The sequence below is a fragment of the Dipodomys spectabilis genome, unplaced genomic scaffold (assembly GCF_019054845.1).
Source record: "Dipodomys spectabilis isolate Male_0828 unplaced genomic scaffold, ASM1905484v1 ptg000157l, whole genome shotgun sequence".
Taxonomy (NCBI): Eukaryota; Metazoa; Chordata; class Mammalia; order Rodentia; family Heteromyidae; genus Dipodomys; species Dipodomys spectabilis.
In genome coordinates, this window is record NW_024870834.1 from 18,122,018 (window position 1) to 18,142,366 (window position 20,349).

General features: G+C 47.9%; 1 protein-coding gene across 4 annotated transcripts in view; it reads right to left on the reverse strand.

Annotated features, from left to right (window-relative positions):
• The window catches only part of Esrrb (estrogen related receptor beta), a 171,377-nt gene that overhangs the window by 50,418 nt on the left and 100,610 nt on the right, over positions 1–20,349 (reverse strand). For 2 of the 4 annotated variants that reach the window (XM_042692831.1, XM_042692830.1), the window contains exons 2-3: positions 14,549–14,645; positions 5,623–6,032 (exon numbers count right to left, since the gene is read on the reverse strand). In XM_042692831.1, coding sequence (XP_042548765.1) covers positions 5,623–6,032; positions 14,549–14,562 — 424 coding nt within the window. In that variant the 5' untranslated portion in view covers positions 14,563–14,645. Of the gene's footprint in view, positions 1–5,622; positions 6,033–14,548; positions 14,646–15,208; positions 15,289–20,349 lie in introns of all 4 variants that reach the window. The other 2 variants (XM_042692829.1, XM_042692827.1) reach the window with 2 other exon arrangements.

The following is a 20,349-nucleotide window of genomic DNA, read 5'->3' on the forward strand; positions in this document are numbered from 1 at the left end:
GAAACCTATAGGAGGACCTAATCATAATCAGAAAGTTGCTCACCAGAAAAGGGAATGCTTAATAGTCATCAGGTTGTCCCTAGGCCACAAGTCCCTTTTCTAGGGTACGGTAGTACCTTTGCCTAAATCTACCTTTCTTTCTGCCTCAAAGGCAGACCAATCCCTGTAGAAGAGCCATTTTCTCCTTTAGATATGCTAGTAAATTCAATGAAATTCTAGTCTCTCTGCTTTGCCTGGAGCCATTATGTCCCATACATAGGAAGATGCCTAAATTGTTCTCATCTGTGAGCGCCTCTGATCTGGGTCCCACAGCCACACCTCCAAGCACTGAGGAGAAATTCTGGACCGGAGCACAGAACTGGGTGGAGTAGGTATAAACACTTCACAGGCACCTAGGGACTGATTGTAAGCCCCACAGAGTTGAGGGCATATTCTGCCTTGCAGAAGAGTGGGAACTGTAGAGGGCTGATAGTTTTACTCTTGGTCACAAGACAACCAGTTTGTAACAACTCTGTATTCAAATCAGTCAAGAGACAATTTGTAAATTAATAAGGGTGGTGGTCTCCCAACCCTACTAGATTCACAAAAGCCAGTGAGCCGGGGAAGTGATCAGTCCATCTTTCCCATTTCCCCAGCCTCCTCTAAGCCTTCCCTCCCACCCTACCCACACTGGGCTAGCACCCTGCTTAGCCAATCTGAGGAGGATGGACTAAGGCCATTCACCCTAAGGTCTGTTCTTCTGTGACATACTTGTTTCTGCAATGTAAATATTCTCCACATGCTCCTATAACTGCTGGGTTGAGCAGACTCAAGACATAAGAACCAGACTCTGATGACTCACACCTATAATCCTAGCCACTCCGGAAGCTGATATCTGACAATCTCAGTTCAGAGATAGCCTGGGCAGGAAAGTGCACCAGACACTTATCTCCAGTGAGCCTGTCAAAAACTGGGACTGGAGGCATTGCTAAAGTGGTAAAGTGACCGCTGTGAACAGAAAAAGCCAAGGGAGAGTACCAAGGATCAAGGCCCTAGGTTCATGCCCCAGTACTCGTGAGAAAGAAAAACAAAAGAAACACCTGAGGTAGGGTAGGAGCTAGTATGGTTTCCAGAGCCTTTCTTTCCATACACTGGGGAATAGATCCTCCCAAGACTAATACTTTCTATATATGAGAAACTGGCCTGGGGGCTTGAGAGTATACCTCAGTGGAGGGGAGGGGAGAGAGCTAAATGTCCTCCCACTTTGGTCCCTGATTGTACACATAGACTCAGGAACACCAACCATGGCAATCCAGCTTTTTGGGAACAGCATCCATGACCCCATTCTGTCTGTCTTACACAAAGCAAGACTCAATACTAACTCTTTTCTCATTTCTTAGACTGTCTTGGGGGTCAGTTGTGAGACTTGAACTCAGGGCTTAAGCTCTATCCCTGAGCTCTTTTGCTTAAAGCTAGCTCTCTACCACTTTGAGCCACAGTGCCACTTATCGTTTCCTGGTGATTAATTGGAGATAAGAGTCTCCTGTACTTTTCTGCCCCACCTGGCTTTGAACCGTGACCTGAAGACCTCAGCCTCTTGAGTAGCTAGGATTATAAGTGTGAGTCACTAGCACCTGGCTTAACTTGTCTCTAGTGGTTCTAACATATGTCTTTTTTTTTCCTAGCTGTATACTTCTGGTTTTTGGTTTTCCAAATGTTCTACAACGACATTTAGAGAGAACAAAAATTTAAAAAAAAAAATCTGTTAGAACAAAATCAAAAAGTAAACTGTAAATACCTGAGCAGTCTATCTGCCTTCAAGCTTGCTTTCCTTGGTCTGGAGGACAGGCTCTTGCTGGTAACGAGCCTGTTTGTCTAATAATTCTATGAAGAGATCAGTATCCTCTTCTTGGTAGAAAATAATTAAGACTATTTACACACCTTTCCTTCAGATTCCACAAACTGCCTCAGAACATTCTCAGCTAGCCTGGGCTCCAGTGAGGGAGCAGCAGGGTCTGTGAGTCTACAAACAGTAGCCTGTGCTTCTAGAAAAATGGGATCTAGAATGTTCCAGCCCCATTGAAGAGCAGTGTGGAAAAGAAAAAAAATCTGATTGTCTTCTTAATTGCAATTTTCTAAACACTGATCTTGTAGATTGTTTAAAATAATGAAAACTCACCAATTTGGATGGGGTGGGGAGGAGTTGTTTCAGTGACTTAAATTGGTTAAAATATTTCATGTGGTCAAATATTGATTTACACAATCATTTCTAAGGGGGTCTCAGTCTTGCTGAGACAGGAAACAGAATTGCTATCATATGAGCTGGGCAATGGCTGCTCACACCTATAATCCTAGCTACTCAGGAGGCTGAGATCTGAGGATCCTGGTTCAAAGCCAGCCTAGGCAGGAAAGTCTGTGAGACTCTTATCTCCAATTAACCACCAAAAAACCAGAAGTGGTGCTGTGATTCAAGTGGTAGTGCTAGTCTTGAGCTGAAGAGCTCAGGGACAGTGCCAGACCCAGAGTTCCAATCCCATGATGATAAAAAAAAAAATTGCCATAATGTGTTTTACTGAGATGCCAGGGCCTCCTGAAGGTGCAGACAATGGAAGGCTGGCAGGTACCTAGCATTCACCAGGCCCTGGGACCCATCTCCACTCCTGAAGAAAAACAGAAGCTGGCCCAGCCCAGGATGCATTCCTGGATGCCCTGGAGGCTAACACAAAGTGAATACAGAAGAAGCTAAATAAATATTTACTAGGTAAAGCTGGGACTAGGATTCCTTCCAGGAGAGATAATGAAACTAAGGTCTGGGGGTTTAGTAAAAGTTGCTTTTCCTCTTTCACCACGTTTGAATTTTTACTGGAGCTTTGAACTCAGCACTTCATGCTTAGTAGCTTGCTAAGCAGGTACTTTACCACTTGAGCAACACCCCCATCCTTTACCATATTTTTAGAGATTCAGTCAATATTTATAACTAAAATAGGTAAGATTATCTAAATCTTATTAGATGAAAATAATAATTGTTGGACTGGGAAGTTGGTTCCGTGGTAGAGTGTCTGCCTCACATGCATGAGGCCCTCAGCACCAATAAGCAGAAAAAAAGCCGGAAGTGGTGCTGTGGCTCAAGTGGTAGGGTGCTAGCCTTGAGCTGAAGAGCTGAGGGGCAGCACCCAGGCCCAGAGTTCAGCCCCCATGATGAACAAAAGAAAGAAAGAAAGAAAGAGAGAGAGAGAGAAAGAAAGAAAGAAAGAGAAAGAAAGATAATAATTGCACTGATTTAAAGATTTGTAGATTATAAAAGCTTTTTCTTCTGTAAGATCGAATTGTGTTGTCTACGTAACAGTGTCTTAAGTGATATTAAGGTGAAAGTAATAATTGTAAACATCCATTTTTAAGCACTTCGTAGGCCCCAGACAATACTCTAGGTGTGTGTGTGTGTGTGTGTGTGTGTGTGTGTGTGTGTGTGTGTGTGTGTCTGTGTCTGTGTCTGTGTGTCTGTGTGTCTGTGTGTCTGTGTCTGTGTATTAATTCCCTCTGACAGGGTCTAGATGATTTAAGAACAATGTCTCACTTTACAGATGAAGCAACTGAAATGAGAAACTGAGTCAGCAAGCCCAGCAAGAACCCTCTGACCCAGAAGGTAACCCAGGTCTAATTCTGGATAGCCCAGGCCAGTACTGGCCTGGGCACTGCTCCTTAGCTTTTTTGCTCAAGGCTAGTAGCACTCTACCACTTGAGCCACACCTTCGCTTTCAGATGTTTTTGGTTTTGTTTTTTGGTGGTTAATTTAAGATAAGAGGCTTACAGATTTGACTGCCAGGGCAGGCTTTGAACCTTGATCCTCAGATTTCAGACTCTTGAGTAGGTAGGATTACTAGCATAAGCTACCAGCACCTGACTTCCAATTCTTTTTTAAAGCATGTCCAATTCTAATGCCGTCAACTAGCTTAATAGATTGTTCATTTGAAGAAATTTTAACCAGGACTAGGAATGTGGCTTAGTGGTAGAGTGCTTGCCTAGCATGTATGAAGCTCAGGATTTGCTTCCTCAGTACCACAGGAACAGAAAAAGTCAGAAGTCGCCAGGCACCAGTACTCACACCTATAATCCTAGCTATTCAGGAAGTTGAGATCTGAGGATCATGGTTCAAAGCCAGCCCAGGGCAGGAAAGACCACGTGAGACTCTTATCTCCAATAAACCACTAGAAAACCGGAAGTGGCGCTGTGGCTCAAGCTGTAGCGTGTTCGCCTTGAGCTGAAGAGTGCAGGGACAGTGCCCAAACCCAGAGTTCAAGCCCCATGACCGACCAAAAAAAACAAAGCCAGAAGTGGTGCTGTGGCTCAAATGGTAGAGTGATAGCCTTGAGCAAAAGAAGCTCAGGGACAGTGCCTAGGCTCTGAGTTCAAGCACCAGTACTGGCAAAAAAGAAACAAGTTTTAGCCAATAATAAACAAAATCATCCCAGGGATGCCCAGCCTCTTCTTCCAAAAAGGCAAATGGCACAGAGGGGGAGAAGAGAGGACCTCTAGGGACCATGGCTGAGCCATGGAGGGATCCAATGGGGTACAACTGAGCCTCCAGGGTTTCCTCCAGCTCAGTGCCCAGCTCGATTGTGTAGTACTGTCACCTGCAATTAGAACACTGCTTGGTGCTTAGTAGTCATTCAGGAGCTAAGCTGGCTGAGTATGTGGAGGTGCCCTAGACCTGCTCCAATAGTAACCAAGCAGCCTCTCTGCACAGTGAACTCTGAAACGGCCCTGTGATGTCCGATGGACCATTATCCCCAACTTAACCTGCAGAATCGCAGGAAGCCGTGCAGAAGGAGTCACTCTAGGGCCCTCAGGAAAAGGCAGTGGCAGGACTGATATGCAAATATATTTTTAAATGGCCTAAAGATAGGCCACAATAAGAACACAACAAGGCTAGTTCCTATCCCCTAGAGAACAAGCCTAGACCCTACAACAAGGCAAAATAGTCACGATCCTGTGCAATTAAAGAAGATAAAAAATGGGGGCTGGCAGAGAGCCACAGGCTCATGCCTGTAATCCTACCTACTCTGGAGGCTGAGATATGAGGATTGTGTTTCAAAGCCAGCCCAGGCAGGAAGGTCCACGAGACTCTTACCTTCAATTAATCACCAGAAAACTGAAAGTGGCACTGGGGCTCAAGCGGTAGATTGCTTGCCTTGAGCAAAAAAGAGATGGCAGCCAGGCCCTGAGTTCAAGCCCCAGGACTGGAAAAAAAAAAAAGAGCTGGAGGTGTGGCTCAAGGGGTAAGGTAGGGCGAAGTGCTTTCCTAGCAAGTTTAACACTGCCAATAGACTTACACTGGGGCAAAGCAAATAATGCTTCCCCCTGCCCCAGAAAAATAAGCTTTCTGCAGGGCACACATTTGGCACTGTACAGGTGAGAGACCCCTAGGGCTAGGCACGAGTGTGGATTGTAATGCATTTCTGAGCTCCGGTAAAGACAGGTGTCTGCAACTGTTGAAAAAGTCCCAGAATCGTATACAGGGGAACTTTGAGTGATAGCAAAGGAGAATCTGTTTCCTGGACGCCCAGACCTGAGTTGACCCCATTGGAAGCACCGCCCCCCCACACACACCTGCACCCAGCCACTGCTCGGCCCACCACCACGCACCTTGGATGGTTCTCTTGAAGAAGGCCTTGCAAGCCTCGCAGGAGGCCACGCCGTAGTGGTAGCCGGAGGCAATGTCCCCGCACACGAGACACAGGCGCTTGGGGATGGCGTTGAGCATGTACTCGCACTTGATGGCCGAGTCCTCCATGATGCCGCTGGCACAGTCCTCGTAGCCCTTGCGGCAGGCAGGGCCTCCCAGCCCTGCACCTGCGAACATGGGTGGCGAGTCCAGACCATTGGCGTGAGTGCCTAGGGCCATGCCAAAACCACCGCTGGCGTCTGACGAGCCGCTGGGGCTGTGGTGGCTGAGGGCATCAATGCCCGAGGACGGACTGGACGGCTCCGTCTTGATGAAAGAGCTGCAACTGGAGCCCAGGAGCCGGTCGTCTGCGGACATCCGGTTGAGCAGCCTGTGGACAGAGAGCAGGCGAGTCAAGGTGGGAGGGTCTGGTAGGCGGGGCTCCAGCTAATGTCTGCTGAGATGCAGTGGTGGTCCGCTTGGTGCAGCCCACGGCAAGTTTCTGCAAACTTCTGAGTTCTCCTAGACACTGCTGTTTGTTTTGTTTTGCTTTATTTATTGTGTGTGTGTCTGTGTGTATGTCTGTGTCTGTGTGTCTGTGTGTATATCTGTGTCTGTGTGTCTGTGTCTTGCCCCTAGCTTTCTCACTCTACCACTTAAGGCAAAGCCATGGCTTCACTTCTGGTATTTTTTTATTCTATTTTATTTTTGGTGTTTAATGAGAAAAATAAATAAATAAAAGGCTCACGGAGTTAACTGCCCCGGCTAGGTTTGAACTACCATCCTCCAATTTCAGCCTTCTGAATAGTTAGGGTTCCAGGTATGAGCCACCAGCCCCCCAGCTCAAGTCACACATCTCCCACTTAGCAAAGTGCTAGCCTGTGGAGGACACAAGATGACAACTCTTCAGCCCCAATGTTTGGCCAACTTCCCGCCCGGTAATTACAATGTAGTGGCTACAATATAACTATCCCAATGTGTCCAGCCCTGCATCAGGAACCCAGCTCATTGCATGGTAAGAGCTGTCCATGATAAGGACTCTGCTGGGCGGAGAAACCAGCCCATGCTTAGTGCTTTCCTGGTTCTTTCAGCAACACTGGGACTAAGGAGGTCAAGTCATCAGACCCAGGCACGAGAGACAGTGTGAGGGAAAGTTACAACCCAGATTGGTAGCCCTTGGGTTTTGCCCCAGGCCCAGGACTGCTTATCAGATGGCTTATAGCTCCCTGACCCTTCCCCCTCTCATTTTCCTTCCTAGCCCCTGGCTCCCACCCAACCCACCTACCACCAAGACTGTGCAGCCAGCAGAATGCTAAAGGCAGGCTACCCATCCCATCCCTGCTTGTGTACACCTCTCCTTCCCTCCCCATCTGTGGTAAGGTTTAGTTGCCTAGGCCGGCCTCAAATTCCAAGGCTTTCACATTCAGCTATACCTACAGCCCTTAACCTGAAGTTTCTTAGCCTGGAAGCTCCTTGCTTCACCAGGAGAACAAAACAGCCTCACCAATATGGCGGGTCATGGCCAGAAAATCGCAAGTTTCCAAGAACGGGAAGCCTCTCCTCCCAGAGCCCTGTGGGGTAGCAGGGAAGGCAGCCAGGATATATCCCTCCCATATCCCAGCTCCCATATCCCCAGGTCCAAGTGGGGACCTGGGCCTCCCTCAGCCTGAAGATGCAGAATGGCTGAGCTCCCAGCAGGCGATGAGCTGTGTTCAGGAGAGCACAGCTGCTCCCTGCACTGCAGGCTAGATTGGGATCTGAGTCAGGAGGCCTGGGGTCCAGCCACAGGTGGCCCCACTCTCTCCACCGCTTCTGTGAAAGGAGCAAGAGGAAGATGATGCTTATGCCCCAGGGACAGATAAAAAAGGAAAGGGAACCAGGCACAGGTGGCTCACGCCAGTAATCCTAGCTACTCAGGAGGCTGAGATCTGAGGATCACGGTTCAAAGCCAGCCCGGGCAGGAAAGTCCGTGAAACTCTTATCTTCAACTTCTTATCCTTGAGCTGAAGAGCTGAGGGATCACTGTCCCAGGCCCAGAGTTCAAGCCCCACGACCGACAAAAAATAAAAAATAAAAGAGGAAAGGGAAAGATCTTGGATGCCTGCCAAGCCAACTCCAGGGTTCTGTCCAGTGCACCAAACAAAACAAACAAACAAAAAAGAAAGCCAAAATCTCAACGTAGGAGGGACCACCGTGGAGCTGCCAGGATTCTACCTCCAGCGTTACTCAGAGATAATGACTGCTTTCTTGTCAGCACTATCTTTTCTTTTTTTCCCTCTGTGTGTGTGTCTGTGTCTGTGTTGTGGTCTTGAACTCTGGGTTTGGGTGATGTCACTGAGCTCTTCAGCTCAAGGCTAGAGCTCTACCACTTGAGCCACAGCACCACTTCCAGTTTTCTAGTGATTATTTGGAGATAAGAGTCTGATGAACTTTCCTGCCTGGGCTGGCTTTGAATCATGATCCTCAGATCTCAGCCTCTTGAGTAGCTAGGATTATAGGCGTGAGCCACCAGCACTGTCTTTTCTAGGCAGCCCCCTAGAGAAAAGTCTGGATACTCCCTGGCAAAGGGGCTACCTCCATAGACTACCAAATCCACCTTACATCAAAGTCCTTGGCCATATCCCAAGACCTCAAAGTTATCTGTTAAATCTTCTAGTATAGGGCTGGGAATGTGGCTTAGTGGTAGAGTGGCTTGCCTCACATGCATGCAGGCCTGGGTTCAATTCCTCAGTACCACATAAACAGAAAAAACTGGAATTGGTGCTGTGGCTCAAGTAGTAGAGCCCTAGCCTTTAGCAAAAGAGGCTCAGGATCAGTGCCGATCCCCAGGACTGGCAAAAAAAAAAAAAAACTTCTGGTATAGGGGTCTCTACCGTCCTTGCTCCCATTGGTAAGTTCATGGACAACACATCTCCTAAGGTTGTCCCTTATTTGAACACGAACATGCCCAGAATAATCAGTAACTGCCTGATACTGAAAGACTGGCCCTCCAGTTTACAATGTCCTGGAATATAGTGTGTGAGGACGGAGGCTCCGGGTCTCTTCTGTTTCAAATGGAGTATTTCGGAAGCCCCCTGGGATCCTCTGAATTGACAAAGGGTTTTCCCATTGAGGGTCTTCTCCAGGTCCTTTAACATATCAGGCTGGTGCCCTGACCTCTCCCTAGGCAAAGCACCCACCTTCTCTCCAGACGTCAGTGGTGTGGCCCCGGGAAGTGCCATCAGTCTGGCAAGATATCCATCATCTGTCAGAATTTGACTGACCAGGCAGGGGTGTACCTCTCAACCCTCCCCGCCACTGCCCTACCATAACATAGAACAGCAAACCACATACTCTGATGTTCTACTCTTCACAGGACCATGCCAGGCCTGCTGTAAAGTTCTGCTGGCAGAGCTCCCCTTTCTTTGGCTTCAACCAGTCTTCTCCAGGTTTCCCCAAAGGGAAAGATTTCACAAGATACACATAACATAAACCGTCCTGAGCAACAGCTATGATTTAGTCGGCATGTACTATATGCCCTGTGTGCTTCAGCTCTGTCCTTAGAGGTATGAGAAGCATCAACCCCAGGAAGCAAGTCGATCCCGGTAGGTGGCCCAACTGCCTTCTCAGCCCCAAGGCTCAGCTAACCTTGATGGACACACTGATGGTTAGTGATTGTGTCTCCAACTCTTGGTTTCCTCTCTTGTCCCTCCCTTCTTGATCTTGAAGGACCCAGTGTTTGTTCCTCTCCTCCTCCAGGGCTAAGCAAATGGATCTCGGCCTCCTTTAGTTGGCAGGAGAAACACCTGCTAATTTAATGCCTGAATCCCAGCTGGGGGGTGATGGGTTCAAATGATGTCATTTCTTTACTGTTTATTTACTTTTTATACCAAAGACTTGCTATAGAGCCCAGGTTGGCCTTAAATTCATAATCCTCCTGTTTCCACCTTCAGAATGTGAGGGTTATGGGCATGCACCACACCTGGCTCAGCATTCTCCCAGCTAAGCTTTCTCATTTCTGTATTATTAAAGTGTTGAAAGGAATCCCTTTTGAAAGGACAATCAGCATCTACTCAGTGCTAAGAGTCAACCTGACCAAAAAGCAGACAAGCAGAGCCCAGTGTCTCAAGATTAGGCCCCGTCTTAAATATCCAACAATGAACAACTAAAAATGCATAGAGCCTCAGAAAAGACCTTGTAGAAACTATGTTGATGGGGGGGGGGCGCCCTATTGTGCCCTGCCAAGTCCTACTTTGTATATACTGGAAGAAGCCACAGCTTCTTTACTGGGTTCTTCCAGGCTCATCTAGTTCATCTTGTGTGTGTGTGTGTGTTTGTGTGTGTGTGTGTGTGCGCGCCGCGCGCACGTGTGTGTGTGTGTTTGTGCATGCATGCGCATGTGCACGTACACACACACACATCTGTTCTAAGGCTGGGTAGTAGCAGCCATTATCCTTTAAGCCCCAGCTGCACATACCGGATTTTCCTTTATAACATCTTATTTAATGCTTTCCCTGTCTCCTACACACTTCTTAGCTCCACTTTACTGAAGAGACAGGCTGGAGCTCAGCGCTTGTTCAGTTTACTCCAGTGATGAGTAAAACGAGGTACCAACCAACACAGTCTGATTGCAGTTCTAGGCTCTTGCCTGACCTCAAACCCACCCTCTGCCCTCTGTGTAAAACCCTTCAAATGCAGCCAATATCTGATGGCCTTCAACAGACCCCAGGTCCTCACTGTCATGACTGTCTTGACTTCTTATCATGTAAGAGAACTTTGGAGATACAGGGCCATTCTTGGCTGCCTTACTTGATATACCAGGAGGGCAAAGAAAGCTACTGAAGAGGTCAGAGCCTCTGGGGTCTCAGGGAGTCTGATTTCTACAACATTGTTCTTTCATGGACAAATTGGAAGGAAGATGCATAGCTTCAGGCTGTAAACTTATTATTATTATTATTCTTTTGCCAGTCCTGGGGCTTGAACTCAGGGACTAGACATTGTCCTCAAGTCTCTTTGTGCTCAAGGCCAGCATTATCACTTGAGCCACAGTGCCACTTCCAGCTTCTTCTAAGTAGTTTTGGAGATAAGCATCTCATAGACTTTTCTGCCCGGGCTGGCTTTGAACCACAATCTTTAGATCTCAGCCTCCTGAGTAGTTAGGATTACAGGCATGAGCCACTGACGCTTACAACTGTTGTAAGGCTTAACTCAGGGCCTGGGCTCTATCCCTAAGCTCTTTTACTCAAGGCTAGCTCTATACCACTTTGAGCCACAGTGCCACTTTTGGTTTTTGAATGATTAATTGGAGTTAAGAGTCTCAGGAGGACTTTCCTGAGAGTCAGTGACACTCTTATCTCTAATTGACCATCCAAAAATCAGAAGTGGAGCTGTGGCTGACATAAAAGCTCAGGGAACACATCCAGGCACCCAAGCCCCAGCAACAAAAATAAATAAATAAATAAATAAACCTAGTCCACCTGGGTGCTGGTGGCTCACTTCTGTCATTCTAGCTACTCAGGAGGTTGAGATCTGAGGATGTAAGTTGAAAGCCAGTCTGGACAGGAAAGTCCATGAGAGTCTTATGTCCAACTAACCACCAGAAAATGGGAAGCGGTACTGTGGCTCAAAGTAATATAGCACTAGCCTTGAGCAAAAGTAGCTTAGGGACAGCACCCAGGCCCTGAGTTCTAAAACAAAAACAAAAAACTAGTCGAGCCACAGGGGCTTAGGACTGTAATCCTAGCTACCTGGTAAGGATCTGTTTGAAGCCACTTTGGGCAGAAAAGTCTAAGAGATGCCATCTCTCCAACTAACCAGCAAAACGTCAAACTGGAGGTGTGGCTCAAGTAGTAGAATCCCAGCTGTGAACAAAAAAAATGAGAGTTCAATGCCCTTAATTTAAGCCCTGGTGCCAACATAAAATAAAATAAAAACAACAGCAACAAAGATCCTATCACAGAACGATGAGAAGTAGCCAATGGGAAGTAGAAGGTGAATAACAGGTTAGATGGCAGCCACTGGGTCAAAGGAAGGAAGAAGTCCCCAGTGTCCCCTGTGCTTTGCATTCAGGATGTGATGTAGCACTAGAGTTGAGACAGACACCACATTGTGATGGCTGCAGGCGGTAATGAACTCGGCAAGTTCAGCTGCTCCAGGTAGAAGAGGAGGCCTTGCAGGCCTTCTGTCAGGACCAGCTCAGGTATACAGAGCAGGGGTGTGAGTAGGACTGATACAGTTGGCCTCTGTTAATTTCTAGGAGGAGGAGAGGATGTGTTGAGAATGGTAGGAATTTAAAGCATTTATATACAACTATGTACATCCTTTCCAATTTGCCCTGGGCCTACAGACATCCTCAGAGGCTTTCCCTGCACACTCAAGATCTGATCAAGTATTGCTTTCCCGCCCCCCCCCCCAAAAAAAAAACAGCAGATAATGAATCACAGCTAGAGTATTCCCTATGAAGTGTTTGGGATTTTTTTTTCCAGATTATGGGATATTGCATACACAAATGAGATATCTTAGAGATAGGCCTCAACTCTATACACAAATGCATTTCATACACACCTTATACACATAGCCTGGAGGTAATTTTTTAAGGTAGGGGATTTGAACCCAGAGTGTCACATTTGCCAGGCAAGAGCTGTACCACTCTCAGCCCTATAAAAATACCTTTAATAATCTTGTGCATAGGACAGGTTGTATACCTAAATGATCTGATTTGTGTGGTGTCTTCTTGGTGCTTAAAAAGTTCCATATTTGGGCTGGGCCTGGGTGGCTTAAGCCTGTAATCCTAGCTATTCAGGAGGCTGAGATCTGAGGATGGCAGTTTGAAGTCAGCTAGAGCAGGAGCAAATCCAGGAGACTCTTATCTCCAATTAACTAGCAAAAAGTAAGAAGTGGAGCTGTAGTTCAAGTGATAGAGTGCCAGCCTTGAGTGAAAAAGACAAGCATCAGGGTCCCAAGTTCAAGTCCTGATACTGTCACGAAACAGAAGAAAGAAGAAGCAGCTGAGACCTAGGCTCTAGGTTCCCAGACTCTTTGCACAACTGATGTTTTGGCCTGAGCCAGTCTTGGGCGATCCTTTGCCTCACAGAATGTTCAAGAGTATCCTTGAGGCTGGGCACCAGTGGCTCATACCTGTAATCCTAGCTACTCAGAAGGCTGAGATCTGAGGATCACGGTTCAAAGCCAGCCCAGGGCAGGAAAGTCCATGTGAGACTCTTATCTCCAATAAACCACCAGAAAACGGGAAGTAGTGGCTGTGGCTCAAGCAGTAGAGCGCTTACCTTCAGCTGAAGAGCGCAGGGGCGGTGCCCAAGCCCAGAGTTCAAGTTCCCCCCCCCCCAAAAAAAAAGAGTATCCTTGGCTTCTACCCCCTCCATACCAGTATATATCAACCAGGACCCAGACACGACAACCAAAACCTTTCTCAGCCATGGCCAAGGGTGTCCCCTGGAGCTTAAACTGCCCCCATTTGAGAACCTCTGACTTAGCCATAGGAGGTCAGAAGAAAATGGACAAGGGCACAGGTGTGGAGGGCCAGGCAAAAGGAGCCAACGAGTCCCAGAAGAGAGGGGCTGATGGCAGGGAAGATCTGGGAGAACAACAAGGGCTGTGAGTGTAGAGGTTTCCATGGGTGGAGTCTGAGGATGAGCGGGAAAGTTGGGAGGCTGGGAGATGTCACCAGGACCTGAGGCTCTGGCCCTTAGCATCTCAGAGATGGCTGCAAGTATGTTGTTTGGGGAGAGAGGCAGCTCTGGGGGGAGGGAGCCACTGACTGAGGCTGTCTGGGGCCCAGTTCCCAACTGGATCAATGACTATTGACTCTTAGTGAGAGGAGGAGGGACAGACACCACCTCAGCCTTTGCAAGAGCAAAGTCAGTGGTCGAAGGCCCTAGAGGCTCATTCCCTTTGATCCGTGGTAACTGGAGCTCAGCAAGAGCCAGCCCGGGCTTCAGTGTCACCACCCTGTGACTCTCTAGCCCCTACCCGGCCCTGCCCCCAGCCTTCTCATGGGGTAGGGGTGAGGAGCTCTCTCCCCGCTGAACAGGGATTGAAGATTTTCCTGACCTGAAGACCAGAAGAATTTGGAAAGTTCTGAATGAAATCCAAACTGTTGAACTAGTTTGCCTCAGACCTCTAGAGGAGATAAATTCCTGGGTATCAGCAAGAGATCATGATCAATTGCTCGGCTGGAATCCCAAGGATGTATGTTCCTAGAGGTAGCCAGCCAGTGAGCAGGCAGAACGTTAGTGAGATGAGCGCCCTTCCCAGCTTAGTACACTCCTTCCCTTCTCCACAGCTTAGCATGCTCCCTTCCTAGGCAGTGCTAGGCCCATTTAGTAGGCAGTAAATAATCAGCCGCCAACCCCCTTTACCTTGGGATGGCACTTCTCTGGGGCATCTACCACCATATAAGGCAACAAGAGCCCCTTAGAGTGACCTTCAGGTCTGGGTGGCTGCAGGACCCTTATCTACTATTTGGATAGCAGCCATAAATCCTGGTCCACCATGATGAAGCCCCTGGCCCACATGTCCACACCAGGGTCTCTGCCTCCTAGCCCCTTCTGGTCCCTCAACCTCCTAGGTTATATAGGTCACCCCAGACAATAGCCGGTGCTTCTTCTCACTTCTCCCTTGTGAGAAGGGGTCTTGCTGGCCCCTTTCCTGGCAATAAACCTTTGTTCTCGGTACCTGGATGTCTGTGTGGTTTTTCTGGCAAAGTCCAAATAATCTAACACAAGATAGAAGAGTGGACTGGCCTGAGGACTCTCTGCCATGGGGTGGGATCTCCCTACCACTTTCAAGAATCTGGGTCATACAGAACAGCAGCCATGGAGCCCTCTGGCTCTCAGTCCAGACCATGTCCTTGAGCACAGGGACAGGCTGAATCCCTTTTGAAAGCCTGCATGCTGGCAACAGACTCACCACTTAGTCTCCATGTTACTGTTGACTCTGATTGGCCAGGTCACCCTCTCTGCACCTCCCGGTTCTCCAATCACAGCACCTGCTTCCTAGGGCTGTCCTGGGTGACAAGAGCAGATGAGGGGGAAAGGCTTAGAACAGCGCTGGCCCTAAATCAGCTCTCAGTGGGTACTGGGGTTGTGAGTCTCTCAGGAAACCACTCCCAGCAGCTGGCAGTTTTGTGGCTAATCCCTTCCAAGGTCCTTAGATCCACAAGGTTGGATAATCTGGGAAGAAACTTGTTATGTACTGGGAGGGAAAAAGGGTTAGCCAAGAAAATGGAAAGGATAAATAGACTGAGTGGTTCAGACCTGCAGTCTCAGCTACTTGGGAGGCAGAGATGCAGGATCAAGTTCAAGGCCAGCCTGGGGCAAAAAATTAGCAAGATCCAAACAAGCCTGGCGGCAGAACATACCTACAGGTCTCAGATATTGTAGAAGGTAGGAGCTGAAGCCCGCCCTAGACAAAAAGGGAGACCTATCTGAAGAACCTAAAACAAAGAGGGTTGCACCAGTTCGGGAGAGCACCAATTTGGCCCTGAGTTATATTCTAAGTACTGGGGGAGGGGCGGGGAGAGGAGGAAAGGAGGAGGAAGGGAAGAGAGGATGGTGTAGAGATGGGTACCTACAAACCCAGTAACTTTGGAGGCTGAAGCAGGAAGATCTTGAATTCAAGGTCACCCTGGGCTATATAGGAAGACCTGTCTAAAACAAACAAAACAAAACAAAACTAGAAGAAAGTGGGAGAGAAAGGAGAAGAAAAGCAAGTCAGAACTGAGAATCTGCTTTACAGAAGAAAAATGGTTTCAGAACCTTTCAACTCGGTACTCATATGTAAATTTCAAAGTTAACTTGCTAACCCCAATGGTCCTCAAGGCTCAGCAGCAGGGCTTTGTTACAAATCATCCCCTCCAGCACCTGGAAGTAACCCCTAAACTTCCTCTAAAATCAATGTTACAGAGCCTACACCCATATTCCAGCCCTGGGGGGCACTGCAGGCCGAAAACCTTGAGTTCATAGCCAGCTTAGGCTATGTAGTAAGAATCTATCTAACAATAATAACTATTATTATTTATTTAGTAATCAATGCTTTAATGCTTTCAACAAAAGCATGAGATGTATATTCTTCTCTTTTTCTTCTTTTTTTTTGCCAGTCATAGGAACTGGGTGCTGTGCCTGAGCTCTTTAGCTCAAGGCTACTGTTCTACCACTTTGACCTCAGAGCCACTTCCAGTTTTCTGGTGGTTAGTTGGAGATGAGAGACTCAGAGACTTTCCTGCCCAGGCTAGCTTTGAACCAGGATCCTTAGATCTCAGTGTCCTAAATGGCTAGGATTACAGGCCTAAGTCTGGTGTAGGCTAGTTTCCCTGAGAGCATGGACAGATTAGAGTATAGCCAGAGAGGAGAGGGAGGTGAGTGCGGCTATGAGACTATATGAGCCAAGGATTAGGACGAAACCCATTCTGTGCACAAAATGCCATTAATTATATATAAATTTCTCCCTCTTTCTTCCTTCCTTCCTTCCTTCCTTCCTTTCTTTCTTTTCCTTCCTTCCTTCCTTTGCCTTTTTTGTTGTTGTTTTTGCCAGTCCTGGGGCTTGAACTCAGGGTCTGGGCACTGTCCCTGAGCTTCTTTTGCTCAAGGCTAGCACTCTATCACTTGAGCCACATCACCAGTCTAGCCTTTCTGTTTCTGTGGTACTGAGGAATTGAACCCAGGGTTTCATGCATGCTAGACAAGCATTCTACTAGTAAGCCACATTCCCAGCTCTCCCCCCCCCCCACCCCCCTCTGCTTTTTTTCTTTTGGTTGCTGATCCTCTGGCTTGAACTCAGGGCCTGGGCACTGTCCCTGAACTGTTGTGCTCAAGCCTAGAGTTACCACTTGACAGCTCTACTTCTGGGCTTTTGGGGATTTATTTGGAGATAAGAGTCTCACAGACTTTCCTGCCTGGGCTGGCTTTGACCACAATCCTCCAATCTCAGCCTCCTCAGTAGCTAGGATTACAGGCATGAGCCACCACTGCTGGCTACATTTTTTTTTTCTTTTTCTTTTCTTTCTTTTTTTTTTTTTTTGTTGTTGTTGTCAGTCATGGGGCTTGAACTCTGGGCCTGGGCACTGTCCCTCAGCTCTTCAGCTCAAGGCTAGTGCTCTACCACTTGAGCCACAGTGCCAATTCTGGTTTTCTGGCAGTTCATTGGAGATAAAAGTCTCACAGACATTCCTGCCTGGGCTGGCTTTGAACCGTGATCCTCAAATCTCAGCCTTCTGAGTAGCTAGGATTAAAGGTATAAGCCACCCGCGTATAGCGACATTTTTTTCTTAAAGTCAGAAAGACATTGCATGGAGGCGGGGAGGGGAGAGGGGAGTGGGAGTTATCTTCATACCAGTAATCCTAGCTATTCAGGAGGCTAAAATCTATAGGATCATGGTTTGTGGCCAACCTGGGCAGAAGAGTTTGGTAGACTCCATCTCCAAAACATCCAGTAGGAAGCAGAGCTGGGACATGGCTTAAGTGAAAAAGGACCAGTCTTATCAGACAAAAGGGTCTGAGTTCAAACCTCAATACCACTCTCTTAAAAAAGAAAAGCTACTCAAAAATGTTTACTGATTTAGCTGGGTGCTAGTGACTCATACCTATAATCTTAGCTACTCAGGAGATTGAGATTTGAAGACTGTATGTAGTCAAAGCCCAGGTAGGAGAATCTGTGAGACTCTAACCTTCAATTAACCACACACACACACACACACACACACACACACACACACACGCGCACACACACACACACACACACACACACACACACACACACACACGCCAAAAGTAGAGCTGTGGCTCCAATGGTAGAGTGCTAGCCTTCAGCAAAAAAAAAAAAAAACAAAAACAACACAAAAAACCAAAAACCTCAAGGATAGTACCCAAGCCCTGAGTTCAAGCTCCAGGAGCAGCATACACAGGTAAAAAAATTTTCAACAATTCAAACAGGCCTTGCCCTACGTAGTTTGAATTGTTTACATTGCCTATGTTAATAGATGTCTTGTTGTTCTTTTTTTTTTTTTAGATGAAGTCTTCCAGTGTAGCCTCAACTGACCTTGTACTCGTGTGTCTGCTTGGAGGGTTGGAGTGCTGGGCCTCCAGCACTAGTGCTAGGATTACAGGCAAAGAGCCACCGCGCTAGACTAGACAACTATTTAAAAAATCATTCCTATACTATTCTTATACGTATCATTCAACAGTGGATAACGTTCTAGGGACACATAGCTGGGTTTATTGGACCACGAGTTCTCAGAGGTGCTTCTCTGAGAAAGTCACAGCCCTGGGGAATGAAATGACTTGCTCTGAGTTCCTTCTAGAAAACCAGGCTGATTGAAAGGGATACATGGAGGGCTGGCCTAGAGTTTAGAGACACCTTAATCCAGGGACCTATCCAGGAGGATGAACTGACATAGGAAACTATCTACCTGCCACCGTCTCAGGCCACCTTTCCACTGAGGCACTTAGCTGTGTGACTTTTAAATGTTACTTGCCCCTGGGGAATATTCCTGGAATATTTCCTCTTGGGCCTCTTCCAGCCAGAAGGATGTACTAGACCTGCCTCTCTCCACCACTGCTAGAGCTCAGGCAGAAATCTCTAATGAAGCATCTTGTCATTAGAAAGATTAGCCAAAACCAGGCTGATCCCAGACAACTGATGGAAATCTTGTACCACACAAATGATAGCATGGAAAATAATGATGGGCAATTAGTGTCTTTCAATCAGGGTTTCTTATCCATGACTTTTCAGGCTGTGTGCACCACAATGAGAGGAGAGAGGCTGCGTGCAAGCAGGAAGGACAGCTAGGAGGTCCCAGTCCACCTGCTCACTGCTCACTGCTCACTGGCCACTGATGGCCTCTGGAAACTTCCTTCCTGGATCCTCTTAATTAAGTGCCTTCATGCAGGTGCAGAGGGACCTTGTGACTGACTCTCACTGTTGCCCACTTGGTGGAAGGACAGTCTTACTCCCTCTCACCTTCCATCATCCCTCCGTGCATTTGTCCACTCAACCATCTAAACCATTCACGCAAAGCCCCCCGCCCTTTTGTTGGTCATGGGGCTTGAACTCTGGGCCTGGGCACTGTCCCTCAGTTCTTCAGCTCAAGGTGAACGCTCTACCACTTGAGCCACAGCATCACTTCTGGTTTTCTGGTGGTTTATTGGAGATAAGAGTCTCCCGGACTTTCCTGCCCTGGGCTGGCTTTGAACTGCGATTCTCAGCTCTCAGCCTCCTGAGTAGCTAGGATTATAGGTGCCAACCACTGTCACCTGGCCACAGGCTTCTAAAACCAACTCTCTAGCACTGTCTCCCAAGGACTGGTACCTAAGCTCAACTTGTTTATCTTTCTGTCTGTCCATGTGCTTGCCTCTATCTTTCTCTCTTCTCAGTCTCTGTCTCTCTCTCCTGTGTGTGTATGCACACGTGAGAACATGCATGCATACACACACACTCACACTCACACGCACACACGGGGAGCCCCCTCAGAAGTTGCCATCCACACCAAAACCCTGGCCCAGCTGACAGACCCAAGGATGGGCACCTAGGCCAGCCAGTCCCTCTCAGGAAATTTCTGGTGTCAGGGCTGCCTCTCTCTCTAGGGACAGCAGCAGCAAGTCCTGAGCTCATGAGCACACACACCATCAATGTGCAATGAGAAAGAATATCGAAGCTGGCAGCAGAGTAGAGCAAGGGGCCGGGGCCGAGTCCTGGAGCCTCCCTCCGTGGCTACTGGCAGTGGCTTCGGAGCCCCACAGCATCTCTGTGCGGGTCAGTGAGCCTGGCCTGACTCCCTGTTGCCTTAACCAACACAGGAGGCTTCTGAAAAATAGCTCCTGCGCCATCTCATTTATTCATTGATTCAATCCTTTACTCATTTCACTCCTTCTCATCATACCACATTTCATCAACTATAGGCTTTTTTTTCCTTCACATTTTACTGTGTTGGCAATCAGAATGCATCCAAAATTGATGACATGTCATAGTTTAGCCAGTACCAGAAAATAATGAGGCCCTTTAATGGATGATGTCACAGATCCCACGAGACAGCTAAGAGTAGCCCAGAAGGAAGAGGTGCAGAGATGGGGTCACCCCTGGCTCCTTGGCCCTCCAGAACTGGGCAGTGAGTGGTGGGAAGGGGGCTGGAGAGGTCTTGGTGGCCCTAGAAGATACCATCTCTCATCCCATCCCTCAAGGGCTCCATCTATTGATCTGATAAATAAACAGCCTGCAGACTCAATCACAATGTTATTTTGCATTTCAATTACTGCTCACTCAAGCTGCTTCCTGCTGGCCTGGTTGCTGCAGACTAAGGTCTGAGCCCCAGGCCTGGCTGGAGAGGAGGAACCAACCTCTAAGGCACCCTTGGGTGGGGGCCCTCCAGGAAGGGGCTGGGTGTGGGTGGGAGGATGTAAGCCCCAAAGGGATAAGAGTGAGTCAGGCCTGCAGGGAAGGGCCCCAGGGCTGCTGCAGTCTCGTGGCTGACCACACCTAACCAGAGACTGTGCTGAGCCTGCTTTCTACTGGGAGCATGCTCTGCAAAAGTGCTCTGCGCATCCCAGCTTCCTTCAGTCCCCAGATCACTGCTTTATAGATGGGTAGATTGGGGGGGGGGGGGGAATTAAGCAAGGTGCACAAGTGTTGGGTCCCCTAGGCTACATAGCTTCTAGGTACCTAGAAGTGCCAAGATTTGAACTCCCAACACCTGGAGACTAGCCATTCAGAGGTCTGAG